General features: G+C 47.6%; 9 protein-coding genes across 11 annotated transcripts; 4 read left to right on the forward strand and 5 right to left on the reverse strand.

The window, feature by feature from the left end:
• Nucleotides 1–5: 5 nt before the first annotated feature.
• Nucleotides 6–1,519, reverse strand: J3458_004077 (uncharacterized protein). Its single transcript, XM_066117980.1, has 4 exons — nucleotides 1,308–1,519; nucleotides 1,204–1,244; nucleotides 1,020–1,088; nucleotides 6–933 (listed from the first exon to the last, which is right to left on the reverse strand). The coding sequence occupies exons 1-4, from the start codon at nucleotides 1,512–1,514 to the stop codon at nucleotides 843–845; spliced, it is 408 nt and encodes a 135-aa protein (XP_065976578.1). The 5' UTR covers nucleotides 1,515–1,519; the 3' UTR covers nucleotides 6–842.
• A 391-nt stretch (nucleotides 1,520–1,910) lies between these two features.
• ERG5_1 (RNA polymerase C-22 sterol desaturase) lies at nucleotides 1,911–4,857 on the forward strand. Of its 2 annotated transcripts, XM_007816785.2 has the most exons (4): nucleotides 1,911–2,654; nucleotides 2,792–2,942; nucleotides 3,056–4,023; nucleotides 4,094–4,857. In XM_007816785.2, the coding sequence occupies exons 1-4, from the start codon at nucleotides 2,486–2,488 to the stop codon at nucleotides 4,414–4,416; spliced, it is 1,611 nt and encodes a 536-aa protein (XP_007814976.1). In that variant the 5' UTR covers nucleotides 1,911–2,485; the 3' UTR covers nucleotides 4,417–4,857. The 2 variants fall into 2 exon arrangements, with proteins under 2 accessions (XP_007814976.1, XP_065976579.1); XM_066117981.1 differs by lacking the exon at nucleotides 2,792–2,942.
• On the forward strand, nucleotides 4,855–7,406 carry J3458_004079 (uncharacterized protein). The gene is made up of 2 exons (XM_007816784.2): nucleotides 4,855–5,572; nucleotides 5,670–7,406. The coding sequence occupies exons 1-2, from the start codon at nucleotides 5,284–5,286 to the stop codon at nucleotides 5,966–5,968; spliced, it is 588 nt and encodes a 195-aa protein (XP_007814975.2). The 5' UTR covers nucleotides 4,855–5,283; the 3' UTR covers nucleotides 5,969–7,406.
• Nucleotides 5,051–9,065, reverse strand: J3458_004080 (uncharacterized protein). Its single transcript, XM_007816783.2, has 4 exons — nucleotides 8,720–9,065; nucleotides 7,390–8,563; nucleotides 6,857–7,253; nucleotides 5,051–6,748 (listed from the first exon to the last, which is right to left on the reverse strand). The coding sequence occupies exons 2-4, from the start codon at nucleotides 7,432–7,434 to the stop codon at nucleotides 6,330–6,332; spliced, it is 861 nt and encodes a 286-aa protein (XP_007814974.1). The 5' UTR covers nucleotides 7,435–8,563; nucleotides 8,720–9,065; the 3' UTR covers nucleotides 5,051–6,329.
• A 178-nt stretch (nucleotides 9,066–9,243) lies between these two features.
• J3458_004081 (uncharacterized protein) lies at nucleotides 9,244–11,477 on the reverse strand. 2 transcript variants are annotated; one of them, XM_066117982.1, is made up of 4 exons: nucleotides 11,165–11,477; nucleotides 10,571–11,092; nucleotides 10,301–10,514; nucleotides 9,244–10,246 (listed from the first exon to the last, which is right to left on the reverse strand). In XM_066117982.1, the coding sequence occupies exons 1-4, from the start codon at nucleotides 11,282–11,284 to the stop codon at nucleotides 9,804–9,806; spliced, it is 1,299 nt and encodes a 432-aa protein (XP_065976580.1). In that variant the 5' UTR covers nucleotides 11,285–11,477; the 3' UTR covers nucleotides 9,244–9,803. The 2 variants fall into 2 exon arrangements, with proteins under 2 accessions (XP_065976580.1, XP_065976581.1); XM_066117983.1 differs by having other exon boundaries at nucleotides 9,509–9,810; nucleotides 9,872–11,092.
• Nucleotides 11,478–12,137: 660 nt separating this feature from the next.
• Nucleotides 12,138–13,197, reverse strand: ANB1_1 (translation initiation factor eIF5A; the record flags this gene model as incomplete). The annotated part of the gene is made up of 4 exons (XM_066117984.1): nucleotides 12,138–12,208; nucleotides 12,310–12,463; nucleotides 12,559–12,825; nucleotides 13,186–13,197. 4 exons carry the CDS (start codon nucleotides 13,195–13,197, stop codon nucleotides 12,138–12,140), a joined length of 504 nt encoding a protein of 167 aa, XP_065976582.1.
• A 125-nt stretch (nucleotides 13,198–13,322) lies between these two features.
• VPS52_1 (Vacuolar protein sorting-associated protein 52) lies at nucleotides 13,323–16,592 on the forward strand. Its single transcript, XM_066117985.1, has 2 exons — nucleotides 13,323–14,999; nucleotides 15,061–16,592. The coding sequence occupies exons 1-2, from the start codon at nucleotides 14,070–14,072 to the stop codon at nucleotides 16,207–16,209; spliced, it is 2,079 nt and encodes a 692-aa protein (XP_065976583.1). The 5' UTR covers nucleotides 13,323–14,069; the 3' UTR covers nucleotides 16,210–16,592.
• On the reverse strand, nucleotides 16,569–18,637 carry GYP8_1 (GTPase-activating protein gyp8). The gene is made up of 3 exons (XM_007816779.2): nucleotides 17,853–18,637; nucleotides 17,610–17,771; nucleotides 16,569–17,494 (listed from the first exon to the last, which is right to left on the reverse strand). Exons 1-3 carry the CDS (start codon nucleotides 18,073–18,075, stop codon nucleotides 16,629–16,631), a joined length of 1,251 nt encoding a protein of 416 aa, XP_007814970.1. The 5' UTR covers nucleotides 18,076–18,637; the 3' UTR covers nucleotides 16,569–16,628.
• Nucleotides 18,638–18,770: 133 nt separating this feature from the next.
• J3458_004085 (uncharacterized protein) lies at nucleotides 18,771–24,588 on the forward strand. The gene is made up of 4 exons (XM_066117986.1): nucleotides 18,771–19,907; nucleotides 20,175–21,305; nucleotides 21,439–22,270; nucleotides 22,341–24,588. The coding sequence occupies exons 1-4, from the start codon at nucleotides 19,680–19,682 to the stop codon at nucleotides 24,173–24,175; spliced, it is 4,026 nt and encodes a 1,341-aa protein (XP_065976584.1). The 5' UTR covers nucleotides 18,771–19,679; the 3' UTR covers nucleotides 24,176–24,588.
• Nucleotides 24,589–26,750: the final 2,162 nt, after the last annotated feature.

Genomic DNA, 26,750 nt, shown 5'->3' on the forward strand with positions numbered 1-26,750 from the left:
CATCAGACACGTTCGGTGGTGCGTGCCGCAGGAGTCCTGATGTATGGAGTGCTCGGCGTTGTATACAACGTGGCTGTGAGTGAGACGACGGAGGGCAGGAGCGGCAGAGCCTCAATGGCGACGATCCCGAAGTCCGCATTGCAACATGGCGTCCCGGGATGCCAGAGTAAGCGTGAGGGGGGATGTCGTGAGGACCCGGGCGTGGACCGGGGGCCGAGATAGGGAGCGATGTGGTGGAATTGGTGTAAAATGACGGTCGGTGGTGTTTGTCGTTGGACAATGTAGCTGGCCGGCGTCGGTGACGTCTGGGGTACAAGGCTGTCGCTGAACGGGAGCACGCGGTGAAGATGGCCCAAGGGTAGTGTTTTATTTGGTGTAGTTGCTTTACGATGGTTCCAACGATTTGCCATTGATCATTCGCCGCGGGCCGCGCCCAACCTATGTGCTGCCAATATGAGCGAGTACCTAGGTACGTGGTGGGTACGGACCTACCTAGAACATGAGGGGGAAAGTGACAGGGGTAACCGGAAGAGCGACGCCATCGACGATGACGGCACCTATACTTTATTGGCACTTGGACAGCCTCATGTGAAGCTTGATTTGTTTACAACACAGACGTGGTTGCGAATCATTGTTCCGATACGCATCCTCAAGATTTATCTATCGTAGCATGGGAACGGGACAAAGCGCTCAAGTAGCGAGATAGGCGGCATAGGGTAGCTCGACCCCCCTTCTCTCTTTCCTGCCCCGCCTCTGCCTCCTTGCCTCGTGTCTCTCTCCCCGCACATATGCCTCGTTCGGCGCTCATCCGGCTCCGGCTATGGCTTCAGCTGGCTCCGAGATCAAAAGGCCTTGACCTCGCCATCCAGTTCGACGGCCTTGACGTGCTCGTTTGATTCCAGCGTGGCAATGGCATCATCTGGAAAGGACACGCTGCAAGTTGGGGAAATCGGCCATGTTCATTAGCTAGGGTTTGCGCCTTCTGGACGCATGTCTTGCATGTTGCACGAGGCACTTACGCAAAGCCCTTGATCAGGGTATATTCATGGGTGATTTTGCCGCCCTGGTCGAGGGCATGCTGCTTCGCACTGCAGTTATAAGCAACCAAGGTCCAGTTAGCCTTGTTTACGCCGCTCTTTGATTTGTCTGTCGCAACTGGTCTTTTCTAGTCGTGGGCCAGCACGGAGCGGGGGTTCAACATACGCCTTGATCTGGTCTTCAGTGGCATCGTCTTTGCAGGTAACCTATCAGAGAGATGGGATACATTAGCCTCGACAGGGTTGCCCTTGGGCAGTCTATCGACTTACAATATAGCCAGGCATCTTGGCGACTGTGGTGGTTGAGAACCGTTGAGTGTAGATGAGATTGTGGTGTCTGGAGTGTCTGAAGTTGGTAGATCTAGATTGGGAGCGTGTTGTCGTCCCTGTTGTGAGACTTGAAACAACGTGCTTACGCCTCGGCCAAGATGGGTTGGCAGCCAAAGCCAAGGTCTTGAGCCACCACGGACGTGTCATGTTACCATGATGTAATGAGCAGCATGAGCATCTTTACAGCACTTGACACGACTAGCGCTAGCTTAGCAGCCAGCCTGACACTTTACTCAACATTGAAGCTGCCCCTTCCGCAACTCCGTGGCACGGGCCACTGAGACTGAGCGTCCAGTGACGGGCAGGCAATACGAATACGAATACAGAGCGAAACTGGAGAATAAAGCCCCATCGGAGACTAGTACAAATCGGGCCTGTGCATCATACCTCATTCAAGCAAAAGCTCAGAAACAGGCACCGCATCTGCCCACGACGCCGGGTCGACCACACCACCTTGCCCGCGCTGTTTGTGATATTTGCATGAGACTTCGGCTAAGTAGGCCACTTGAGTAGGTAGTACCTGGCGCGGCGCCTGGACGCTCCGTGCCCCTATCTACCTAGGTACCTAGGTAGGTATGTAATATCCAAGAAATTACCGGGCCGCTCAACCGCTGCCCTGCGCCGTTCAACACGAATGGCAAGTGAAATTATGAAAATGTGAAATGTGAAATTGCACCTTGAAATGCGCCTTCCTCCACCGACGGGGCCTCCCGACTCTCCGTTGACAACCATCTGCTACTTGCGCTCTGCTTGTCTTTTAGCCTAGGTAGCTAGGCACGTACTCAAGTATTATTTAATAACACACACTCTTTTTGATCCCCCCCTTTCCTTTGGGCATTCGTTCTCTTCGCTCAAAACTTTCTCTGAACCTTTTTTTTTTTGGCGTGGGCACGTCAAAGGTTTTCGGAGGAGGTACTCCCTAATTTAAAAGAGCCCAAAAAAAAAGTCACCACCAAAGCAGGGCCCGCTTCCCGTTCTGCCGTGTCCCCCGACCAGATTCCGGTCCTCTACTCCGTACAGAACCCCGATTAATTTCTCGCGACAAGCGAATATTCTTCTTCCTGCTCAGTCAGACTCTTCCAGACTTCGGTTAAAGAAGTTCGTCGAAATCGCCCATCATGGACGCCAATACTTCGTCGTCTGCCTTCCCATCCATGCTGGCCGGCTCCAAGTATGGCAACGTCAATGTTCCTCCCCAGCTAGACATGATCTTCGAGGCCGTCACCACCGCCAGCGCCTGGACTATTCTTCTGACTATCTTGGCCATGTGTGTAGTCTACGACCAAAGTACGTTTTTTTCTTTTTCTTTTTTCTTTCTAGCTATCGAATTTGATCTTGCGCTGTACTCTTGTCGCCCCCGGGCCATACTTTGCGCTATCGAAATGACGGAGAATCGCTGCTAACTTGGCGACCCTGTGCCATAGTTAGCTACCTCTTGAACAAGGGGTCAATTGTTGGCCCGGCCTGGAAGATGCCATTTATCGGACCTTTCTTACAGTCTATGGATCCCAAGTTTGAGGAATACTACGCAAAATGGGCCAGTGGTCCCCTTAGCTGTGTCTCTGTCTTCCACAAGTACGTTCGTGTCCAATTCCAACTGCGCCAACACCTCGCAGTTGCCTAGTTGAGTCGGGGTATACTTCTCCTACACTGAACGAAACTAACAATGTACTTGAACAATGTCACAGGTTCGTCGTCATTGCTTCCACTCGAGATATGGCCCGAAAAGTCCTCAATTCGCCCATGTACGTCAAGCCTTGCGTTGTCGATGTCGCCCATAAGCTTCTTGGACACGACAACTGGGTTTTCCTCGATGGCAAGGCCCACGTCGACTTTCGGAAGGGATTAAATGGTCTCTTTACCCGCAAGGCTCTTGAGTGCTACCTGCCTGGCCAGGAGGAAGTATACAAGACGTATTTCAAGAAGTTCCTCAGCGTCACCAAAGAGAACAACGGAAAGCCCGTGCCTTTCATGCCTGAATTCCGCGAACTGATGTGCGCCGTGTCTTGCCGCACCTTTGTTGGCCACTACATGTCCGATGCTGCCGTCAAGAAGATCGCTGATGACTACTACCTAATCACCGCTGCTCTCGAGCTTGTCAATTTCCCCATCATTATTCCTTTCACCAAGACCTGGTACGGCAAAAAGGCCGCTGACATGGTTCTTGTCGAGTTTGCCAAGTGCGCGGCAAAGAGCAAGGTCCGTATGGCTGCCGGCGGCGAGGTGACCTGCATCATGGATGGCTGGATTCTTCAGATGATTCAGTCTGACCGCTGGCGCGAGGCTCAAGAGAAGGGTGAAAATACGGAGGGCGTGGAAAAGCCGTCGCCCTTGGTCCGCATGTTCTCCGACTACGAAATATCACAAACCGTCTTCACTTTCCTCTTTGCTTCCCAGGATGCTACGAGCAGCGCTGCCACTTGGCTCTTCCAGGTTACCGCACAGCGGCCAGATGTTTTGGATCGTGTTCGCGAGGAGAATATGAAGGTCCGCAACGGTGACCCTGATGCGGATATCAACATGGATCAGCTTGAGTCTCTTACCTACACCCGCGCTGTCGTTCGTGAATTGCTTCGATATCGCCCTCCCGTGCTGATGGTTCCTTACCTGGTCAAGAAGCCATTCCCTATTACTGATTCGTACACTGTTCCCAAGGGTGAGTAATTCATTCCCAAACGCGACCTCAATATTTTGTGTGTTTCTGGTGAGCTAAACTCTCTTTATAGGTTCTATGGTTGTCCCTACCACCTACATGGCTCTGCATGATCCTGAGGTTTATGAGAACCCGGACTACTTCGACCCTGAGCGGTACTACTCTGGAGATGCTGAGGTGAAGGGGGCCAAGAACTATCTGGTGTTCGGCACTGGCCCTCACTACTGTCTTGGCCAAGTTTATGCCCAGCTCAACCTTGCATTGATGCTGGGTAAGGCTTCTGTTCAGCTGAAATGGACTCACCACCCCACGCCGCTTTCTGAAGAGATCAAAGTGTTTGCTACCATCTTCCCCAAGGATGACTGTCCCCTCACCTTTGAGAAGCGCGAGTGGTAAACGACAATACGCCTGAAAGGACAAAAATTAAAAACGATGAGCAAGGCTGAGCTACAGCCGGAAGCAGCCGACAGTCCTGTGTAGTTGACTGGCCATTACCGCTAGCTGCACGATGAATCGACCAGGTAGCGATAATCAGCTCGATTTACCGATTCAACCGGCGAAGCACAATATTGAATCGCACTTGAGTAATGAACCATTGGCATGCATATAGACAAGTTGGTTCCATGGGTCACAAGTAATCTCGCGGATGAATGGGCCAGCAGGCAGGAGTTTTGTGGATATCTAATTGTAATAAGTTCGTTACGCATTTGTACATAGTTATGCCAGCTCACGCTGGTATTTATTGGATGGCTTGACACTAGATCGGGTCATGGAACGATAGGGCGGTCTTGAGTAGACTAGCGAATTTTTTATCAAGGTGAAAATCGAGTCTTAAAGATTTTGAGACGGTATTTGAAATCTAGAGCGGAAAGTAGGCGTCCCGGAAGAGGATACACCAGCTCAAATGCGTGCATATTGGTACTACCATGCACCACCGCGAATTTTGGGGTAGCGACCAAGGATCTCTGGTCCATGTCCCCATTGTGCCATGTGCAAGCCTTCAAGGTCTCCACCGTCTTCTAGGTTGTCTGTCCGACCTACGTCCGATTCTCAGAAAGCAACCTACAATTTGCCATCAACAAGCCCACATCCGAGGTTGCATACCTACTCAAACTACACAAGGTATGTCGGCCTAATAGGCTAGATGCGAAACATGCCTCATTCCAACCGCCTGTTGATCTGCTAGATCTACCGAGAAGGACACCCACGCAATCCCGGCTTACGCTGAGAAGAGCCTCGGCGCCATCATCAGACACCATCAGCATGGCCACCACCCGCCGGCTCATCACGACAGCAGCGCCCGCACTTCTGCGCAGCACAGCCCGGTCGGCTCCCGCCGCGGCATGCAGGGCCATCTGCGGCTCTGCCTCGTCCCATTACATACGGAGCGCCCCCCGAAACCGGCGGGCCGTCTCTGCCCGATTCACCCCCGGGAGAAGGTGGTTCTCTGCCGGCCATGAGGATGCCGTGCCTGGGAGCAGGATTTGGTCGTTTGACGAGGTTAAGCAACTGGTCGATGGGAAGCGCGCGTCCGAGAACATTGTCATTGTCGGTATGTACTCCTGCCCCGCCCAAAGACCCAAACGTAATGTCTGTCTTGCGTGAAGAGGGTGGCCTTTTGCTAACAAGAAGGAAACAATGATGTACAGACGTTCGTGAACCGCTCGAACTGCAAACTACCGGCAAGATTCCCGGTGCTATAAATATCCCCGTCACATCGGCCGTGCAGAGCTTCCACATCTCCGACGCCGACTTTGAGGACACATATGGGTTTGAGAGACCCTCACGCGACACGACGCTTTTGTTCTATTGCAAAGCTGGCGTGAGGGCCAAGTCGGCGGCGGCGCTGGCGAAGCACGCTGGGTGGGAGAACGTTGGTGAATATCCAGGGAGCTGGCTGGACTGGGAGGCGCAGAAGGGTCCTGTTGAGAGGGTGAAGAGTGACTAGGGGCTCGGACAGAATTAGATACACAAAACGAGGTTTTCGTCATGTTGGTGGCTGGAGGGCATGATGGGTGGTTTATTCGGGAGGGGTTTTCAGCATCTGTGGTCGGCTGACAGAGTACGGGCATTTTGGACAAAGGCATGTGGCATGGTATTCAACCCGAGGGTGTCGGATTGATTTAGGTAGATAGCGCTTCATATGATGTACAATACTGGCATACTGACCACATCCAGTGTGTGACATTGACTAGGACCGGCCAACCCTGGTTCCTTTCGTTCCCGTGTCTGTGCGGAATAAATTCACAGTTCCCTTCTGCTCGGCCTACCGACCCCTCTCTCCTCTTCTCATAGCTGATAAAGCCTGCTCAGAGTAGAAAAGCTGGCTTATCACTTGCAGGCACATCGTCACCAGCAGGCTTCTTTGCGACAGGGCTGTTATGCGCAAAGAAGAGGATCTTTATAGTGATAGACAACCCGGCATGTAGGATAACAACAATAATCAGGAGAACCTTACTGACTTGGCGATCTGTAGCGCTAAGCACGGGATATAAGTTGCGCAGGAGGAAGGCAACAGAGAGTCCAAAGCCAAGGGCCACAAAGGTCCAATTGAGAATTTCGATAGGCGACCAACTGATGATGGCGACTGGGATCCAAATGAGGTTAGAGTAGCCGTACAGGGCCCAGCATTCGAGGAGGTTGGCAGACTCGCTGCCAAAGTATCGGAGGGCGAGGAAGAGCGCTACGGGAATGAAAAGGGTATATCCGTAGACCAGGCCGGCGGCGCCTAATAGTAAAACATGTGGTTAGTCTGGGAACTTATTGTGACGCTCAGTAGCTCGCAACGGCAGCGTTAAGTGTCAGTGAGAAGAGAGCGTCCAGGCAGGACACATACCGCTCAACAGCCTGAAGTCATAGGCAAACTGCGTGGTCCCTCTCGTCGACAACCAGTCGCTGATCGTCCCACCCAAGAACAGAATCAACACGACAGTCGTTGCAATCCAAAATGGGCCGTACAAGTCAGGGTTACCCTCAAGGACATCGAGAAAGTTTGCTCGAGGATAGAGTGCCGCCCAGCAGCGTGACAGCACGGCCGATGTGTCGACGTCGAAGAATTGCGAATAGAAGGATATAGTCCATAGGAAGCGCTTCGACGACGACGACCCCGATGAGGCCGTGGCCGGAGGAGGAAGGCCAGATGGAGGGCCCTTGCGGCCACTGTGCGATGTATCGGTGAAGTTGGAGTTGTGGAATTCGAGATCTTCTTGGAGATCAGTGTGACCGAGGTCGCCCTATGTTGATATGTTAGCTGATTTGGAGGCCGAGTGGTTTGCTACGTATTAAGAGAAGCAGGAGAATCATCAGTTGGTCGCCTTCACAAAAAGCCTGTGCCTGCCTCAATCGAAGGTTTGAAGAAATATCGCATACCTCGTCGTCCACGTCCACCACGGCGTCGTATCCTGACCCAGACATGATGGCAGTATCTTGAATCCCAAGGGAAGATTGGGGGTATTGCTGTTGTGGACTTCTTGTTTATTGAACAAGGTATTAATCAGTCATGCAAGACCAAGATATAGATGGGGGGGACCTCTGAAGCGACTCGCTAAAGCAAGAAGTTGCAAGATTCACGCGGTCAAATCGGGCGCACGCCGCTGCGGACACATTTGCCTGTCGTCAGCGAACAAGGGAGGGTGGGAAAGCTCCACGGATTGAGAGCTGCTCTGGTCGTCCAGGAAGACCGGGTTTTACCCGTTATCATAACCCAAGCACACCAGATGGCTTAAGCTGCCCCTTGCCCCGACCTAGGGAGGGGCTTAAGTAATTCATCTGGTACGACGCACACCAAATAGGTGCAAGCGTGATTGCGGCGTTTTCTGTCTCCAGTCTGACTTCCGAGGCTTGCAGCAAGGATGAGATCGCGAGAATTTCATAGCTGGTTCCGTCTTGGCATAGCATTAGAAAAAACTGTCTACACGAGGTCTGCAAGTCTGCACCATTGATCCATGACTAATTTTTACCAGGCTGAATCCCTCCTTTGCCTAGTACCGCGTACAATGCCAATACTTCTGAAACCCAGTCGCTCCTGCAAAAGTCATGCCCCCATTCCCATTGCAGCCTCTCACCATTACTGGTCCATCAGGGCGTCTGGACAAGGCTATGTCATTGTTGCAAAAAATTTCATTCATGGGCACCATCTAGATTGGATTGCCTGAGCTGCAGATGCTAAAAAATTAGAAACAAAGCCAGGCTCGTCAACCGTGAAGCGCCTTTGTCCTTGCCATCTCCAGAATGCCAAAAAACAATACGCCACATCCATGGGTGAAACCGTTTACTTGAGCTTCTTCTTGGGTCGGAGCTGGTTGGTGTGACCGCACTTTCGCTTGCGGCAGTTGGTAGCGCGGGGAGGGAGGCGAGCCTGTGTACCTTGTCAGTCATTGCGGAGAAGCATCGCCGCATATTTGCAAGCAATTGAATAAGGCATGTAACATACGTAGCACTTGCGGCAAATCATCTTGTCACAGTTGAACTTGGAGGCCAGCGCCTTCAGCGAGGGCTCAATGATACCACCACGGAGACGAAGGACCAAGTGTAGGGTGGACTCCTGTCAAGTCGGAACAAAGCAACCAGTCAGTCAATCTTGATATATAAAATATCCCCCCTCTTCCCCCCCTCCTCCCAAAAAAAAAAAAAAAACTTCAAGCAAATCTTCCGTAACTGTTCTGTTCTCTCGATATTGCATTGCGCATGTGGGACGAACCTTCTGGATGTTGTAGTCGGACAGAGTTCGGCCATCCTCTAGCTGTTTGCCAGCAAAGATCAAACGCTGCTGGTCCGGAGGAATACCCTCCTTGTCCTGGATCTTGGACTTGACATTGTCGATCGTATCGGAGGACTCGACCTCAAGGGTAATGGTCTTGCCCGTCAGGGTCTTCACGAAACTGTGTTGCTTCGTCAGTACAAGTCGGTCAAAGTTTAAGAAATCCAAACTCGGCGTCACCAAAAATTCGAGCTTACATCTGCACTATTAAAAATATGTCAGTAATTTTCAATATGCACGCATAGCCTAACCGCAGAAGCCGAAACTTACTCTTGACTGATTTTGTGACGCTGACGATGGTGAAGTTTCGTGCAGCCGAACAAGTCTGCGCGAAGTTGGTGGGGCCAAAGAGCAGATGCAAAAAAAGCCCTAGGTCATATGCAAGGTCACGTGAAAATTTTGAAAGGAGTCCTAGTGGGGACGGCTTTTCTGCAGAGAGAGGGCGCTTTCCAGCACTTGCGGGCCTGGATTTGGCAGGGATTTTTGTCAGTCTGGTTGATTATCAAAGGGCTGCCTCTCACTGTGCCTTTTCTGCGCTATCAATATCGTGCGGCTATCATTGGTCTAAAGTTCATGCAACTAACAAGGTGGTTTTGTGGCCACTGATACGGAAGCTGTCTACCAGACGCCTCATCGTTCCGTTAATCTTTCCTCCCGGTGCTTCTTCTGCCATGAGACGATCCGTTGCTCCAGCATGTAAATCGCTCGTGTCATGGTGCCGGTCGACAATCCGGCTGCGTTTCCTAAGTATGAATATATTAGCGCAGTGTTAGAGGAGAGTGACAAAAATATGGGTGTACACCAACCTGCTTCCTTGTAAAATGCATAAGAAATATCTGACATATCTTCAACTGTACGGAATGCCTCGTATGTAACCTCTCTCCGTCTACCGTCCTTGTCATTTGGTTTGACAGCCTGTGCTAAAATACGACGAGCTCTCCCCTCAATCTTCTCTTCTGGTGTGCTAGACTGCGACGATGAAGATACGGCCACGGTTTCGGCTGGGAAGAATTGGGCAATTTCATTATAACCTCAACTCATTCGTTAGCGCTCCTGTTACAAGTATGGGAAGTACCTCCCGCGCCGACTCACTTCCATGGCCTATCGACTCAGATAAATGCGCCACATACGCGTCGAATTTCTCATCACTCATTTTCGTGACCTGATTTGGTGTGATCTGTTCAAATTCAGCCTGCTCTTGTGTATCTTTCCCCGATTTTGAGCCGTCGCTCGAGAAACCGGTCTTCCAGCTTGCCCAGTCGAATTGAGGTAGACAGCAGCCTGCAGGGTCTAGGAGGGAGGGCTGGCTAGGATCAAGTGGAAAACACATCTTCGCTGCCACGACGAGAAGTGAAATTAACTGCACCTCAGGATTATCGATGAAGTGAAGATTCGCTTTTGATACTGGAAAATGAAACACGAGGTCCAAAGCTGATGCAAGTCGTCTTGCTACCGCAATTGCTTCGACTACATTTGGGTTAATCAGTGCCGAGCCTTACCCATTGAGAAGTGTACACAAACCTGGTAAGCAAAGATGTTTTGCGTACTGCACGACCATGGGGACGTAATTTAGCTCCGGAAACGTCATGTCGTAATTTAATCGGTACGAGAGAACAGTGTCCATGACTGTTCGGTACAAGTCTTCTCCATCCAAACCAGAACGAGAACACAGTTTTATTGTATTGGCATAAGACGAAGGCATTCGTTCTTGCATCTCCCGCGGTAGCTCCTGAAACTAGAAAGCGTAAGGCCCTCGGGAAATATAGTAGGTATACAATGGAGAAAACTTACCGCTCTCAAGTAGGGCATGCTGGTATTTGAGACCCAAGCATGCAGGTCCGCTAGCCTTGTAGGTATTCTTAAGAGTAAGCAACCGAGATAGCATAGAACAATAGTCTCTGTCATTCGAGGCGTAGGCCAGTCAGTGCCACGCTCAGGATCCCAACTCTGGGCCCTGGATCGTGAGTGCCAATACACGTTTGCTCCCTCCTCTGTCCTGGTCGACTGGGAGCTGAACATTTCAAGCTCGGTGTTTGCAAGATTTGTTTCTGGGGTATTAGAAGTATACCCCCTGATGCGCAAGTCCCATAAGTCTCTAACAACCGTTTCTAATTCCTCTCTATGACCTTTGCTTCGGATCAGAAACGAGACTTGTTTTCGTAAGAGTAGCTGAACTGCCTCTAGGAACAGCGATCGTCCTTCCTGGCCTGTGAGTTGACGCTTTTCCACCTCTCTCTTTTCCTTCTCTCGCCGAGCTACAGCTCCCATCTTGCCAGCATCTTCTTCATCACCAACGTCAAATTGAATAAACCCCTACCAGGGAAGCTGTCAGTCTCCCCATCCATTTTGGCTATCCGTTTTAAGAGCGCATCAAGAGTACCCTACCTCTATTTGATGGCCTCTGGAGCAAAATCGCAATCCATCCTGTAGGTACCATTTTTGGCTTCCACATTCAGGGCATCTCTCCCCTCGAGGCATTCTGCGAAGCTCTCGTCGGTCCTCCATGTTGACTGACCTGTGACCGAGTGCTCTGTATCACTCTAATGACAAAATCAATCCCGTTGCATGAACGCTACATGGAGGTGGAAAATAAAACCCAAATCGGGCTTGAGGACAAGTAGGGTATTTCATGAAGAAGAGAGGCAGACAAGAGCTGCGTTGTACGTGCCGCGCAGTGATGCTAATTTGAGTGTGCTCCAGTGGCAAGGTGAGGTCAGGCAAGGTTGGCGTGTGCCTCGCACACATCAGACTTCGTCTCACTGCGAATTCACCCACCATTAAAGTGGGCGCCCACGATTCCCAAACGTCACCCATTTTCACACACAACTTGACAGTTTTAAGGCGTTCTATCATCTCTTCTAAATTGTAGTAAAGCTCGACAAAAGTGCCGTAACTTTACTCCTCAAATAGTAGTCCAATGCACTGTAGGTCAGAGGGAGAAACAAATCAAACCTTTCTACAATTCTTCACTGTCTTTGCATGATAAAGGAGAAACTTCAATATACGGTCGTTATATCTCATCTTTTCTTTTCTTCTTTTTCTTTTGGGAATGACTTGCCCAGCTGCAACTTCATGCAGTGGTACTAATGGCCAAGAGTCGTTGCGAAACAAAGGAAACATGATTCAGAGCTGTCGCCTCAACTATGGGTGAGTTGACCAGAGCCGCAGCCAGCTAATACAATCCCTTTCATATAGCATCTCCATACTCGTCGACCTCGATTCATCGTCCCATCTACATTTGCATTGCATAGAATCATAACTAATTGCAGTTTGCCTAGATACCATGCGGACGACATTGTCTCAACAAGGGTTGTACAACATTGGCACTGCGTGAACTTTTCGTCGATTCAATTGCTGCTTAGGCGCCCTTGGGAGCCTCCTTAGCGTCGATGCAAGCCTCCTCACCCATGGCAGTAAGGATAATAACGTCTACCAAAGCTGTTAATAAAAATATTCACACGCTGGGATACCCCTGTTTCCCACAAGAATGTTGTTTATGACTCTTCTTTGGATTAGGGGGAACAGCTTACTGGTATCCTTCTGCTTGTTGGTTTCGGTTTCGGGGGTGGGGAAGAGCGCATCGAGCTTCTTGATAAGATCTAAATCATCAGGCTTCTTGACATCATTCTTCAGATTACCACTGTCATCCATGAGGGAGAGGTAACCGTCGTCGGAGATGTCGACCTAGCAACTAACTTAGTACACTGGCAGAGTTTTGCTGACTTGGGATGAATGGCCACAAGGTATCGGGACGGTAGTAGGAAAGAGTTGTTACTCACCAGCTGGTACTCTTTTCGGTTGACGACGGGCACATCCATGTTGTGGGTGGATGGAGACAAATCTTCGTATTTCTTGCCAGTGAAGATATCGGTGGCAACCAGGTGGACCTTGGCGTGACCGTGCTTGCCAGTCTTGGAGGTAGACATTTCTACAATCTTGCAAGGGCGTCCCTTGATAACGACGAAACCGCCCTTGCGTAGAGCAGAACACTGGCGGGGGTAGGTCGTGGACGCACCGGCGTCGGCGGACTCGAATTCAAGATCGTGCTGTATCAAGGAATTTGGTCAGCCAATAACACCAGATGTAACATGCCAGACAAGAGGCGAGAAATTAACGGCATGATTTTGTCAAGCATCTCCATTTCAACACTTCCAGGGATCATCATGGCGAGGTTGGTGATGGCAATCGCAGTAATATTTTCGGTTTGAGAGTTTCGATGGGTCGTGGGTCATGCGCACAAAGCACCCAATTCGCAGCCAGCGCCATCCGCGAAAGGGGGGGGGGGGCAAGACACTGAGTGCAGCGATGAGGGGGATGCGGGGTGAATTTTTCCCGCCGCCCAAAAGGTCCGCGCAAAAAAATACAGCAGCAGAATCAACAATTCCGTCAGAATGGCAGCAGCTTACCTCGTCAGCCATGGTGATGAATGCGCAAGAAAGCGGAGTTGTGAGAGGCGGAAGGAAAAGGAAGCGAAAGCGATGCCTTTCTAATTTTTTTTTTCCGGCACTGAAAAGCAGTGATGGTGCTGGACAGTGGGCGGAGGAAAAAAAAAAAGAAGAGTGTAAAAGTGGGAGGAGAGAGAAGTCAATGTAGAGACGGAGGGGAAAATGGCGTTCCGTCTCAGGTTTTTTCCCTTCTTCGCAGGTGTGATTGGGCCCTGGGGCGGGTCGAGACCAGTTCTTGCATTTGACACTTCTAATAGCTACCTAGGTGTACGGAGTAGTTAGTCTTCTACTCTAGTCATCCAGGTGCCAGCAGAAGCGGACCCCAGCCCGTTCAGCGTGCCAGACCATTGTATATCGGGGCCCAGATGAAGCAGGTACTAATGAGGCGGCTCGTTAAACGAAGCATCTCTCGGTTATAATTTACGTCGCGTAAGTGTACAGTTGTATATCCATACGCTATCTGAAAAGCAATTTCGTCCAAAGTGTCCTAGAATTTCTCATAACGAACGGGGTCCGTGAGTTTGCAGCCCTACCTTAGTAAGTTCCAAGGTTTACACGGAGTGGTTAAGTAATTACTCGGCGGTGTTCTGCCCCTGTGGCTCAGCCTGCTTCACTCTTGTGGCTTGCATTGCAAATGGGACCAATGAGCACCTCACAACTTACTGCAGTGACTCCAATCAGTCGCTTGGGCCATCTGTGCAAAAGCCGTCGACACAATTGCTGGAACATCGCGACAAGAAGTCACGACTGACTACCTAAGAAAATACATCCGCACAAGTACCATGGCCGCCGCCGTATAGAATCTACACAACGAAATTGGGAGGCTTGGTCCTCTTACCTTCAACATGTGGCTTGATAGACTGGCTGGAGGTCCATCAGGTGCGTCAGGTCAGTCCACGCCCCAACCTGGCAACAGGTCATACTCGCCTCTCCCACGCAGAACGTCGAGCAGCCTTAGCCCGTATTTGACGTCTCAGCGGGCTGGTCACTCTCCGCGCAGCTCGTCGTTGTCCCTAGCGTCCAATGATTCGTCTACATCGCTGCTTCCTACGTCGCGACGACCGAACGGTTCTTCATTGCGACATTCATCAACCATCCCGAACCTACCAGACCCGCTAGAGACCCTCGAGAGACTTCTTAAGCAGCCCGGTCATGTTGAAAACGATACTGAGACACCGAAGGCGAGGATAAGCTCCATTGTAGAAGCAGATCTCGACCTCGATTTTGACTTTGGCGGACTTGAATTGAAAGAGCTGGCGTCGTCACACCCTCCTGAGCATGCTGTGACAGCATCGTGGCAGCCGCAAACCATTGAAGAGTGTATGACGCCAGCTTCCCTCCTCATTCTAATAATACTAACATTCGGGCAACAAGACCAGCAGCAGTGTGCCAAGTTTGAGGATCTCCATCGGTCCATCACAGCTTGTGACGACGTTCTCAACTCTGTCGAAATCAACCTGGCTGATTTCCGGAATGATCTGGCCGCCGTATCCGCCGATATTGAGTCTTTGCAAGAGCGATCGACTGCATTAAATCGGCGGTTGGAGAACCGCAAGGAGGTTGAGAAGGCGCTAGGTCCGCTAGTAGAAGAGCTCAGCCTGTCACCCGAGGTAATATCAAAAATATCAACCGGTCATATCGACGACTCATGGGCCAAGATGCTCTCAGAGTTGGACAGGAGAACGGCGGCGTATAAGATGAAGACATCATCTGCATTGCAACACAGCAAAGCGTCTGAGGAACTAGGCCCCCTGTTAGAAAAGCTTACATTAAAGGTATGCTTGACTGCTTGATGGTCATTGTAATGAAATGACAGTGAATTGACAATTCATCCAGGCAATCGAGCGCATCCGGGACTTTCTTGTGGCGCAAATAAAGGCACTTCGATCACCACACATTAACGCACAAATCATCCAGCAACAGAACTTTCTCCGCTTCAGGGACCTATTTTCCTTTCTTCATAAGCATCATGCAACCCTCGCCGACGAAATCTCCCTTGCCTACATGAACACAATGCGATGGTATTACCACAACCAATTCAGTAGATACGAGCGAGCCCTAGCGAAGATCAAGATTCATGTTCTTGATAAGACAGACACTCTGGGCCATGATGATACTACGAGAAGGACGGCCGTTCTTTCGAGTGCCCGAGCAACTGGGCCGCCGCACGATGCCTTCAATCTTGGGCGGCGCATAGACCTTCTTACAACGACCAATCAGGCGGCGATGTCCTCGTATCTGGCCGAAGAGGACCAAGCCACGCATTATCTGGAAGTACAGTTTCGAAACTATAATTTAGCGTTAGTCGACAACGCAACAGCAGAGTACACGTTTCTAGCCACCTTTTTTTCACCAGCGTTGTCTTATTCCCAAATTTCGAAGACTTTCAATTACATATTCGAATCTACCTTTGAGCTTGGCCAGACCTTGTCAAGGACCCTGGTAGCTGAGACGTTTGACGCCTTAGGTATTTTACTTTGTATTCGCCTCAACCAACGCTTTGCGTTTGAGCTTCAGCGTCGTAAAGTACCTGTGGTGGACGGATACATCAACGGCACGAGCATGCTTCTTTGGCCACGATTGCAGGTCATCATGGATCGACATTGCGAATCTGTTCGTCAATTAACCAACAGTTTACCCAGCAAACTGACTCGGTCAGCGGCTGATGTGGCAAAAATGACAACCGCGCCTCATGTTATTACTCAGCGCTTTGGTCAACTCTTGCACGGATTTCTAGAACTTTGTGCTGATGCTGGAGATGATGAGCCAGTCGTTGCTAGCTTGCGGCGATTACGCTCCGAACTCGAGGCCTTCTTGGCTAAGCAGAGTCTATCCTATGGCGGTGACAGGCGTAAGAGCGATCGGTTTCTTTATAACAATTATTCCCTTATCATGACTATTATCGGGGATACATCGGGGAAGTTGGCCAAGGAACAGCAGGAGCACTTTGAGAAGCTCAAACTGGCCTTTGAAGTTGATGCATAGCGCTATATTGCGGTAGAACCACGACAGGCGAAGGAAATATCGTAATATACATACAATGCAGTCGAAGTAGGCAGGCAGGATTTCCATGCTCACTTGCCTGGTGGCATGTTCACACCATTGTCGTCGGTTCAGAGAACTGCCAAAGGAGGGGAGGCGGGAACGGGCACGGCGTCTAATAGGAAGACTGTACTAGGTTAATTCCCAAGTCTTTACTTAGGGAGTGGCTGTAAGGGCCATCTTAAAACCAGCAAGCATCCTCCAGCTAACCGGATGAGACAAATAGTACAAATATGTAATATATCTTCAGGCAAACTGGAAATAATACACAACCAGAAGATATCTGTATCAGGCTAAAAAACGCCTGTCAATTCTCTTCAGTTTCCCTGAATTCTCTTTGCATGAGACAATGCAAGCAAGATCTAAGCTTTACTCAATGTGCTAAAGAGAGACGTGACATAGTGAATTGCAGATGGATTTCTCCGCAGATAAAAAGCAATGGCGGCGACAGCTGTGGTCATACCAATGGCTCTGATGGGCCGGCGGTATCTCCAGACTGCCATCGAAATCCTATCCCGTGTCTCTACCCATCGGACTTCCTTGGCCTGCTGTTCGAAGAACGCGCGGCCATCATCAAGGGTTTGATTTGCACATGTCTCGATGTGTCGAGCAGTCTTCAGAGTACTCGATTTCGATATTCGCCGCCATGAAGGTAAAGACTCGGGTGGAAACTGATCGAACAGGCTGGCGGCGTTTGTTATCAGGGAATCCAAGTCCATGTTGGGCGGTACTTTTGCGAGCATCACCTGCAACATGTCTGGCTCTTCAACATCCAAGATCTCGCTCCTTCGGCTCATGACAATTTGGGCAAATACATAGATTGGGAAGACAGCCTCTCTAGCTAAGAAAACGTCGAATAGCCGTGCAATATCGCCATAAGCCTCAATGTTGTGAGCATACATGGTCAAAGTGCCCGCTAGTGCATAAAATGGTTCTATCGTGGCAATATGTTTGCGCAGTTCGCTATCAGCTTTGGCCAGCAAGTCGGGAAGCAAGCGCAATTGTGCTGTCGTCGGTCCCAAGCTAGGAAGCATAAAGTCTCGGATGCGGAGGACCGAAAGTCTCGCGACTACGCGTGCCCGCCATCCAGGCTGTAATACCAGGAGAAATACTTGGCAGATGTCATGAAATCCCTGGAAGTAGCAGAGGTACGGGTGACGGCGTAGTACTTCAACGATAAGGACCAAAAGCTCGGACTTGCACTTGTTAAGTTGTGCCTCTGATTTGTCTGTAGACAAAAGAGACAGAGTTAGATCAACGGGGCCACGGCAAGGAAATGTAGTGGTGAATCAAGGGATGCATTTTGTCACTAACTAACAGGGATGGGGATAGCGGAGACATACCATTTGGATAGTATATAAAGGACCTGTTGACATCAAGTTGTACTTGATCTTCATCGCGATGGGGTTCTAGTTGTTCCCAGTCGGCCACAGCTTCTTGAGCATCGAAGCTTGTATCGACGCCATCATTCATGAGATCCGGTGAGAGTCCAAGCAGGAGAGGCCCTGATATTAAAGAGGTAATGGCATCTCGTTAGCATTTTATTCATAGCTATCACCCGCGAGGCAAACGACGCCGAAACCTACAGGCTGATCTTCGTAGCTCATCGGTGAGGAATCCGCCTGTGGACTCTGCAAGGGACCTCAGTTTCGCGATGTCCTTCCACTTGCATGCATCACGGACCGCCTCGGCCTTTTCTTCCAATGATATTTGTGCAGTTCTTTGCTGAGAGTCATGATGGATGGCTGGGCTGCGGCATCGGCCATCAGAGCGAGCCGGTCTCTCGCTGGATTCTGGGTCCGAATGCATGATCCCGATGATCACTGCTGCCGTATCCAAGACTCAGGAGTCAGGACCTATGGGCAAGTCGTCGCGTTCTCCCAGTGATGCACATTTGCAGTCAGGTATCAGTCGACGTCGAGGATCCGATGAAATTTTTTTGGTGAATTGGTGACAGAAGGCGAAGTGCTCCAACAGCATCTGGAGCAAACAAGTGGCCTCAACCAGTGTGAGTGTGGTGTTTCGACCTGCTCAAGCGACTACGTCGAAGTGCTGGGTTGCTTGCCCACAGTGCTCAAGCAGGCTGGGAACATCGAATTCACGGGTCCAACTGGTCAACAACTGCTACCAGACCAGACCGGACGGGCGCTTCACAGCGCATGGCGCCAACCACCAGCGTCTAGTCGGTCCAACATTGAGTGCGTCCTGGGGGTACTGTCCCGCTCTGCACATGAGATGGCTGCCAGTGTCGAATGTGGAATGTCCGATTTAGAACTGCTGGCGATGGATCACAATGTCTACATATGTACCTAAATTCCTAAGTACCTACCTAGGTAGGTAGGTAAACAAACGGTGTTGAGTCTTGAAGTACCAGACTCAATAAGCAAAGGAAGGATCACTGTGACCTGCGCGTATGTCTGGTGGGAATTATATATACTGGGAAGCTGAGCAGCCAGGCACCAGACCATAAGTCGCAAACACTGCAGTCCCCGGCAGCGGTGGTGGTTCGGCGCGACCCCCAGCACGTTGGTGCATGTGGTCACGTCACGTCTGGTCCATGCCTGAATGAAGACCCCATCTACTGCGACATTTGAACATGGCTGCTGCACGTTGGATGTTTACATGCATGTCGGCCAGTTAGAGCGGCTGCACCAGACTTCACCGACCACGACCAACCATCAATACCAACCACACCAGCTTAGCCAGGTTACAGGTTACCAAGCACGGAAGAGGACATCTGGAGCCCAACAAGCCCAGGGAAAAAAAGGAGAAAAAGAGAAACCACATGGTCCCTTTGACCATATCTATTAATCACTCCTCAAGACGTCGTCTGGTCCCGGGCACTTGCACTTGACAGGATTTGCATTCAGATCTTGCACGCCTGTGACTCTCCCCCCAGTGCTGCATCTTCTCCCGCTCCGTGCCACCTCTTCCTCTACTCCTCCTCTCTTAGCTACGTCTTTTGGGAGCCCATCTGTGACTTTGATCTCTTGAAATTGGAATACTTACCCATTCCAGACAAAATCTGGTTGGTTGTCCTGAGCCTCTCTACTGCATTGCTCTCACGTTCAATTTCCGCTTAAGTCTCTTACCCTCAGGTGGATACCGTTCATGGTCGTCCTTGTGCCTCAAAACCTGACCGAGGTCTTTGTTTCCGCCACGAAAACGATCCGTCTCGTTCGAACAAAGTACGAGCTGTAGCGCAATTTAGCTACATGTACGGGCCGATAAGAATTATCGTGCTTGGGCATTAAGATGCTTCCTTGGCTCAGCAACGCTTTCCACGTTTCACTACGCTTCTCCATGTCCCTTCATCCGTCAAACGGTACTCGTTCAGGTTCTGCGTAAGCCGAGCAAAACTGCTTCTCCTCGGATTCATACGCATATCTGGCGAGTGTCATGCCTAGAACGACATGGCATTTCAAACGAGCATTCTTCGGGACGGCGAATGGGTGACCGAGACTGTCAACCTCCAGGCTGCTCTGCAAGCATCTACGACTCCAAAATCCGCTACACGAGCTCACCCGGAGCCACCAAGCTGTGGAATCTTGTCCAGGACCATAGTAGAGAGCCCTGTCGTTCACCGGATTCTTCCTGTTCGTTTGAGATCCGAGACTCACAACGACATAGCTTTTGTCGGAGTAAGTCACGTCAAACCTCCGCTTCCGCCCTTTTTTGCAATAAGTGTGCGGCTGCCTCTACGTATGGCAAGGCTGTGTTAGCATATGCATTTTCAGATTGGTGGCCGAACTAGGTTCTGGCCTTAGCAATGAGCTATACAGTACTTGGGCATGTTTATACTACGTTCTGCGGCTCTTTCCCTCCTCTTGGACGATTTCGTCCATGGCTCATCTGCAATCCGCGGTTGAATGGTGTGCTTGTATCGACATCTCTAACAGCTTCAATAGGACCACTTTGTGCAAATAAGCGAGCTTAGGCGAGATGGACAAGTTCACGAGGTTGTACGAAAAAGTGATTTTGGCTCCAGGATCCGAGGAGCCGCTGTGATAGGAGACTCCTTCCAGCATGGGTTAGATGACGATGACCCTGCCGACATGGTAAAAGGCGAGGACCAAGACATTCTCATGCGAGACCCCCTCGACGCTGGCCTTGACTCCCGCCACCGATTGCCACCGCAACTACTAGTTCTGATACTAGAATCTGGTGATACCATGTATATGTTTCTGCGGGAAAGGCCTGACTCAACATTAGAATTTGTGTTTAATAAGCGAGAAAGTCCCAAGAATCTCTCTTATTTTGGATATCACTTATCCGTTGATCCATCATCACGGTACATGGCCGCAGCTTCGCCCGATGGCGTCCTCGTCATATACGAATTTGAATCAATGGCCGGACTCAACCAACAATATCGCCAACAAGGTTTTTTTGACCCTGTCAAATCGATTCGAATTCGTTCTATACAGGGCGTGATTCATAAATTGGAGTTCCTGTATCCCCGTCCAGAGGATGATTATCATATCATTCTTCTTCTGATTGTAACAAGAAGGGAAAGACGATCCGCAGAACCGGTTTCCCGGATGGTCACCTACGAATGGGAGGTAGGGGACAATCTCAAAGAAATCTTTGCCGAAGAGAAAGCTGGCAATAGGCTACCTAAGGAGCATCGAATGCCATCTCTTCTCATACCCCTTCGATTCAACACGGCCTTCTTCGCGGTTTCCCAGCCAGATATTGGTATCGTGAAGAACTGTCTTTCTGGCTCCCCGGTGTTCGAGGTCCTCGATACGGATACACCTGGGCGAACGCCTCTCCATCACGGTGCAGACAAACCACTTTGGACGGCCTGGTCTAGGCCATTCCGCAGGAAGAAATATTTCGAAAAGACTGACATTATCTATCTAGCTCGTGAGGATGGAGCCATAATTCACGTTGAGATCGACGCTCCGGAGTTAGTCCCTTCTGTTACTAATGTGGGCTGCCTCAACACCAACATTAACACGGCTTTCACTATTGCGTACGATGTTTTCTCCGACGTTCTTATAATAAGTGGTGATTCTGGCCCAGGCGGCATTTGGAAGGTACAAACGAAGCAGAGAGGATACCACTTCTCTGCACCTCCCTCCCCCCTTTTTCCTTTGCTCCTTCTTTTTCCGTCTTTTTCCTTCTCAACGATTATTCGTGTGCTAATAATTTGATGTATTTGATACACAGCTTGCGCCTCGTACTGACCTTGAACAAGTCAGTGTTTTACCCAACTGGTCACCGGTTGTCGACCTGGTTACCTCTGGCGGGCGTCCACTCAAAGCTTCGAGCGCCTTGGAACCCCGAAATGCGAATTCAAGAAGCCTTGAAATGAATAACCTACCCCTAAAGCCGGAAAGCCTGTTCAGTGCGTCTGGTCGCGGCATTCGGGGTAATTTAACTCAATGGAGATGGGGCGTCCAAGGCAGGATTGGGCTCGATATCGAGACCGGTGAACCTATCAGGTGTGCCTGGGGGTTCTCGATGAACGGCCCGGAAGGGAACGGATTGTTTGGCTTGCTTGCCTTGCCTGATTCTTCCATACTGCTGCATTTCTCTAGTGACTTCAGTCAGGTAGATGCAGTAGCACCCGACAGTACCGCATTTGACTTGACGTCTCGGACGTTGCATGCTTGCCAAGCCCAGTCAGGGCTCATACTTCAAGTTACTGAGTCCTCCGTCGCCCTGTTATCAGACTCTCGAACATCACTTCACTCTCTGCAAAGTATACTCGGGATACCTTGTGTTCGTGCAGAGAATGCTTTTTGCGCAGACGACATTCTTGTTCTCTCCACACACAACGATGGGAATTCTCAGTTGCACATTTTGCAAATTGAAGGGATGAGCATCCGAGCCGTCAAATCTTGGGATATTGCGGGCGAAGTTACATGCGTGTCCCTCTTCAAAACAGCAGGCGATTATTTTGTGATCAGTGGCTCTGTTATTGACAGCACCTCATGGGTCTTCGCCTATGCGCTGGATGGCACCGCCATAGTCGCTGAAGCTGTTGACAAAAAGAGAGGTAGGCAAACCAAAAAAGTCGACCCTCAAAACTGATTGCTAAGGCCGCTAATTCAATCTTCGTACATTAGTCGGCCCTTCTGCCTTTGAAGCCCCAAGTGAAGCACACCTGTTTGAACCCCTGACTAGCATTTGTATCGTACGGGAAAGCACTAACGCTGCTGAGTTTGTTGCTGGTACTCGGTGCGGACACCTATTGAATTTAAGAATCTCAGGCCAAAGGTCGGAACGCGTCACCTGGAACAGTGAAGCTATGGGCGTGGCCCCAGTCGATGTCTTCCCAACACACAGCCTCTTCGACGGCGGTTTCGCAACCATGGCTTGCTGTGACAACAACATTACGATGATGTCGAACTTTTCACCGTCGACCCTCAAGTTTCAAAAAAAAAATTTCATTTGGCTGACAGACTCGAACGATGCCTCGATGCCGTCACCACCCATTCATTCCGCGTTTGGCCTTGGTGTTAGCTTATCTGGCTACAGTGGTCACATGTCACTCATGCTTCTTGCCGGCTCCAGGCTTCTGATTGCAGAAATATGGCCGCACTGCTCCCTGGTTCCCAGGAGCCTGCCTCTGAACGGTACCCCTACACGTGTCATATTCTCGCAAGCGTGGAACTGTTTAGTGGTTGCATTACTGAAGGATGGTAAATCTACCTTAGCATTCATTGATCCTGAAAGTGGTATGCATCTTGCATCTGCTTGTGACAAGGATAGGAACCCTTTGGAGTTTATTTCGGGCCTTGGCCACCCAGGAGACAGAATTTATGGTCTCAACGAATGGTTGTATGTGAAAGACGGCAAGACTTTTGCTTTCCTTTTGGTGACGACGAAAGAAGGCAGGCTACTTATCGTGTCAGTGAACAAATCGGAATCTCGCACCGGTGATGGTGGCGGAAAACGACTGCACTATTGGACTCGTTACAAGAAAGTGATGGCCAAGCCTATATACTCTATTGTTGGCGACAACGACGGGATCATATTTTGCGTCGATAAGACTATTCACTGGGATGTCCTGGATCTGACGGAGAAGAAACTGCGGCCCATGAAGCAGTATGAAGTTGATTCTCCTGTAATATCTCTTCGCGTGTTCAACGGCAAAATTCTTGCGCTGACTACTATGCATTCCCTCGAAGTAATTGACCATAGGGCGGGAGAAGACGGTCCGATGTCTCTGATACATACGGATGCTATATCGAGGACAACTACTCATATGACGGACATTGGAACAGACGGGTGGGACTCTGACGTTGTTGGCAGGTGGCCAATTACCATGCTCTCTGACCACAGAGGAGGGCTTGTGGGCGTATGGATTCCATGGGGCCAAAAAGGCAAGGAATTTCAGACAATTTTTGAAGCAATACTTCCCACTTCCGTCCGACGATTTACCCACGCTAGGAGCCGGCCGCTGTGGTTAGGGTCGGAGACGCGGAATCGATTTGGCGTCGTGGCCAGCAGCAAAGAAGGATCCGAGGTATTTGGGGTTTCTCTCGACGGCTCACTACGACATTTCACATTGATAAACTTAGAGCTATGGCGAATTCTGAGCCTAGTCCAAATTCTGGCGCAGCGTAGTAGGCTGTTTAAGACCATGGCTGGATCTCCCTCAGATTCGGACAGCACGGGGTCAGACGACGACGTTGATATTGAACCGCGCTTACATCCAAAGCTAATGCACATTGACGGTGATCTGTTGTATCGCTGTCTGGAAAACCGACTTCTCGAGAAGCTTGTTGGGACAGCTGACGGGCTGGATCTTTTTTGTGAGTATCTCGATGGTCTAGATGGTGGCCGCTGGACAGACAGGTTCAGGGACGGCATCGGGAACTCGGAGGAGGAAAGAGAAGCTGCGTACTTCAATTTGGGATACGATATTCTCAATTATGTTTTAGCCCCGGCTTTATAGGACGCCAATTTTTTATGTAAAAAAAAAAAGGGTGGCAGCGGCCTATGTTTGTTGCTCGTGTTTGTCTTCTAACCGTGCATTGTAGGAGTTGGGTTTGAAGGGCGTATATGATTGAACTAAAGAATGGGGACCTATCAACAGGGTGACACGCAGGTTTGCACCCGCGGCCGTTCGAAAGAGGAGACAATGAAACAACAGCATAGTTTGGGATGTGTCTAACGGCAAAACTGACTTCAGTCGCTTCAGTCCCTACTTACCTAGTGACTCTTCTTGAGAATGAATCTAGATGGAGGAATTCTCACATGTCACCCGCCGCCCGGGGGGGGAACAGATTCCTATCAACTTTCGATACTCGACCACAACTGGTAGTGGTCGCAAGTGTGGGAAGATCAACCAACAGCTTCTGCCCCGCCAAAAAAAAAAAAAAAAACATCCTACTTACCTACTATAGCGGGAGGGGGGGGTGTGTCTAATACCGTGTCAGACATGGTGTCCTGGTCTAAACAGCTTATTAATGTAATATTACTTTAAGAGGCTAAAAAAGTGTTAAAGCTTATATAAATGTGAAATAGCGTTAACATAATAATATTATAAGATAAGATAACCTATATAATAGAATATTATATTAAGCTATTATAATTCTATTAAACCAAATAAATATTAAGTGTAAAAGGCTATTAACATGTATTATAGTTTACTTTATAATATACTATTATTTATATATATAATATATAAGCTTAATAAAAAGTTAAGGCTAGTACCCTTTAAATTCACGGATTTCTCTTAAATTTCTATATACTTACTTAAATACGTAGCCTTTTTATATATTATATATATTAAGCTTTTAAAGGTCTATAATTATAAGAGATATTAATTTATAAAAGATATTATAAATTAATTAATATTACTAAACTAATACCTATTACTAATATTATAGAATCCCTAATAGCTATTTATAAAAGATATAGTATTTAGCTTTAATTTACCTATAAATATATATTATTTATTTTAAATATTTACGCTAATAGTATAAAATATCTTAATATATTATAAAGATAATTCTTTATTTTGAGCTTTAATAATTAATAAATATATATTTATAAACTTCTTAAATATAAACTTACTATAAAGCTAAACGCTATTATTTTATAATAGTATAATTAATAGTATAAGGGATAGTATAGTATTTTTAGGTTATTTATTATAATAGAGTTTTCTTAGCATACTTTAAAATACTTATAGTATATAAGGTAAAGTACCTTTTTATAAAGTTATATTAGGTTATTATAATAGAATTTTATAGTGTTTTTAAATAATAGTAATAAACTTACCTATATTATCGTATATCCTATATAAAATAATTACCTGTTTTAATACTAATATAAAGAAAACTATTTTTAGATTATTAAATAATCTACTATTAAGAATTTAAAGAAAACTTTTTATTTATATTATAATAATAAATTTTAGTATTAAGAATAGGTAACGTTAAATCTTTTCCTTTATTAGTTAAAAACTATTATATCTAGTAAAAAATAGGTCTTATAAATTAATTAACTTATTTAAAATTACTTATAAATACTCGTTATAGTAGAAAACGTTTAGGGACACTTACCTAAATATCTATTCTATATTTCACGTTACTACTATAATTATAAATGTATAATTACTAGAACTTAATAATAACCTTATTATAACTTATAAATTTAAATAAAAATAAGTTAAAATTAACTTTATAAGTATAAGAAGGTAATTTTATAAAATATAAACTAAAAGACTTACGTTAAAAAGCTTACTATTTATTTCCTATTATAAAACGGTTATAAGATATTAAAGTTTATCTTAAGTTTAGTATTCTTTAAATAAAATACTATTATTATTAAAGAAGGAGAAATTAAAGTTATATAAGAGAAGTTTAAAAAGATATATATAAAAGTATTAACTTATCTTTATTAATAATTAATTAACGTTAAATATTATCTTAAATACTTAACGTTTATTCTTTATTACTTTATTATTATTATTTAAAGTAAATTAATATTTAAATAAGTATTTATTAAATATTCTTTCTTTTAAAAGCTTATTCTAATAGACTTTATAGCCTCTTCTAGCATTCTTTATTAGGGTTATAATATCTAATAAGTTAGTATAAATTAACTGTTAATTAGGGGTAATATATAAAAGACATATATTTTAAGAGGTATAAAATTAAAATCTATAATTATTCTATCTTTAATTAAACTCTTAAAAGATATTATAATAATATAAACGCTCTTATACTTTTATACTATATTTTATAAGCTAATATTTACTAAATAATAAATAAGTTATATTCTTATAGTATTAAATAATAGTAAACTTATAGTAATATATTATTATTTATCGCTATATTTTAAGTAATAAGAAACTCACCTATAATAAAGAGTATATTAAAATAATATTACTATATTTAAGTATTAAATAGAATTATAATTATTTATTTCTTACTAGTAAATTTATAAATAACCTATTTAACGTAAAAACACTAAATATTCTAATTCTTATTAGTTAGTTTTACTTTAAGGGAATGAAAGCA

The sequence above is a fragment of the Metarhizium acridum genome (genome assembly GCF_019434415.1).
Source record: "Metarhizium acridum strain ARSEF 324 chromosome Unknown scaffold_29, whole genome shotgun sequence".
In the NCBI taxonomy this organism is placed as follows: Eukaryota; Fungi; Ascomycota; class Sordariomycetes; order Hypocreales; family Clavicipitaceae; genus Metarhizium; species Metarhizium acridum.

Excerpts from the sequence above, each read along its gene's own strand:
- GYP8_1 (XM_007816779.2), bottom strand. The coding sequence starts at position 18,075 with ATGCATTCGGACCCAGAATCCAGCGAGAGACCGGCTCGCTCTGATGGC. Across the intron at positions 17,772-17,852 it reads TGAGCTACGAAGATCAGCCT|GGCCTCTCCTGCTTGGACTC; the intron begins GTAGGTTTCGGC and ends CTTTAATATCAG. Across the intron at positions 17,495-17,609 it reads CTTTATATACTATCCAAATG|ACAAATCAGAGGCACAACTT; the intron begins GTATGTCTCCGC and ends TTTTGTCTACAG.
- J3458_004079 (XM_007816784.2), top strand. The coding sequence starts at position 5,284 with ATGGCCACCACCCGCCGGCTCATCACGACAGCAGCGCCCGCACTTCTG. Across the intron at positions 5,573-5,669 it reads CGAGAACATTGTCATTGTCG|ACGTTCGTGAACCGCTCGAA; the intron begins GTATGTACTCCT and ends AATGATGTACAG.
- J3458_004085 (XM_066117986.1), top strand. The coding sequence starts at position 19,680 with ATGGCATTTCAAACGAGCATTCTTCGGGACGGCGAATGGGTGACCGAG. Across the intron at positions 21,306-21,438 it reads GCCCAGGCGGCATTTGGAAG|CTTGCGCCTCGTACTGACCT; the intron begins GTACAAACGAAG and ends TTTGATACACAG. Across the intron at positions 22,271-22,340 it reads AGCTGTTGACAAAAAGAGAG|TCGGCCCTTCTGCCTTTGAA; the intron begins GTAGGCAAACCA and ends TTCGTACATTAG.
- ERG5_1 (XM_007816785.2), top strand. The coding sequence starts at position 2,486 with ATGGACGCCAATACTTCGTCGTCTGCCTTCCCATCCATGCTGGCCGGC. Across the intron at positions 2,655-2,791 it reads GTGTGTAGTCTACGACCAAA|TTAGCTACCTCTTGAACAAG; the intron begins GTACGTTTTTTT and ends CCTGTGCCATAG. Across the intron at positions 4,024-4,093 it reads TTCGTACACTGTTCCCAAGG|GTTCTATGGTTGTCCCTACC; the intron begins GTGAGTAATTCA and ends CTCTCTTTATAG.
- J3458_004080 (XM_007816783.2), bottom strand. The coding sequence starts at position 7,434 with ATGTCTGGGTCAGGATACGACGCCGTGGTGGACGTGGACGACGAG. Across the intron at positions 7,254-7,389 it reads TGGTGGACGTGGACGACGAG|GGCGACCTCGGTCACACTGA; the intron begins GTATGCGATATT and ends ATATCAACATAG. Across the intron at positions 6,749-6,856 it reads TGACTTCAGGCTGTTGAGCG|GCGCCGCCGGCCTGGTCTAC; the intron begins GTATGTGTCCTG and ends TTTTACTATTAG.
- J3458_004081 (XM_066117982.1), bottom strand. The coding sequence starts at position 11,284 with ATGGAGGACCGACGAGAGCTTCGCAGAATGCCTCGAGGGGAGAGATGC. Across the intron at positions 11,093-11,164 it reads CCAGAGGCCATCAAATAGAG|GGGTTTATTCAATTTGACGT; the intron begins GTAGGGTACTCT and ends CTTCCCTGGTAG. Across the intron at positions 10,247-10,300 it reads AAAACATCTTTGCTTACCAG|TCGAAGCAATTGCGGTAGCA; the intron begins GTTTGTGTACAC and ends ACCCAAATGTAG.
- VPS52_1 (XM_066117985.1), top strand. The coding sequence starts at position 14,070 with ATGTGGCTTGATAGACTGGCTGGAGGTCCATCAGGTGCGTCAGGTCAG. Across the intron at positions 15,000-15,060 it reads TAGAAAAGCTTACATTAAAG|GCAATCGAGCGCATCCGGGA; the intron begins GTATGCTTGACT and ends CAATTCATCCAG.
- J3458_004077 (XM_066117980.1), bottom strand. The coding sequence starts at position 1,514 with ATGACACGTCCGTGGTGGCTCAAGACCTTGGCTTTGGCTGCCAACCCA. Across the intron at positions 1,245-1,307 it reads CCAAGATGCCTGGCTATATT|GTTACCTGCAAAGACGATGC; the intron begins GTAAGTCGATAG and ends TCTCTCTGATAG. Across the intron at positions 1,089-1,203 it reads ACTGAAGACCAGATCAAGGC|TGCGAAGCAGCATGCCCTCG; the intron begins GTATGTTGAACC and ends TTATAACTGCAG.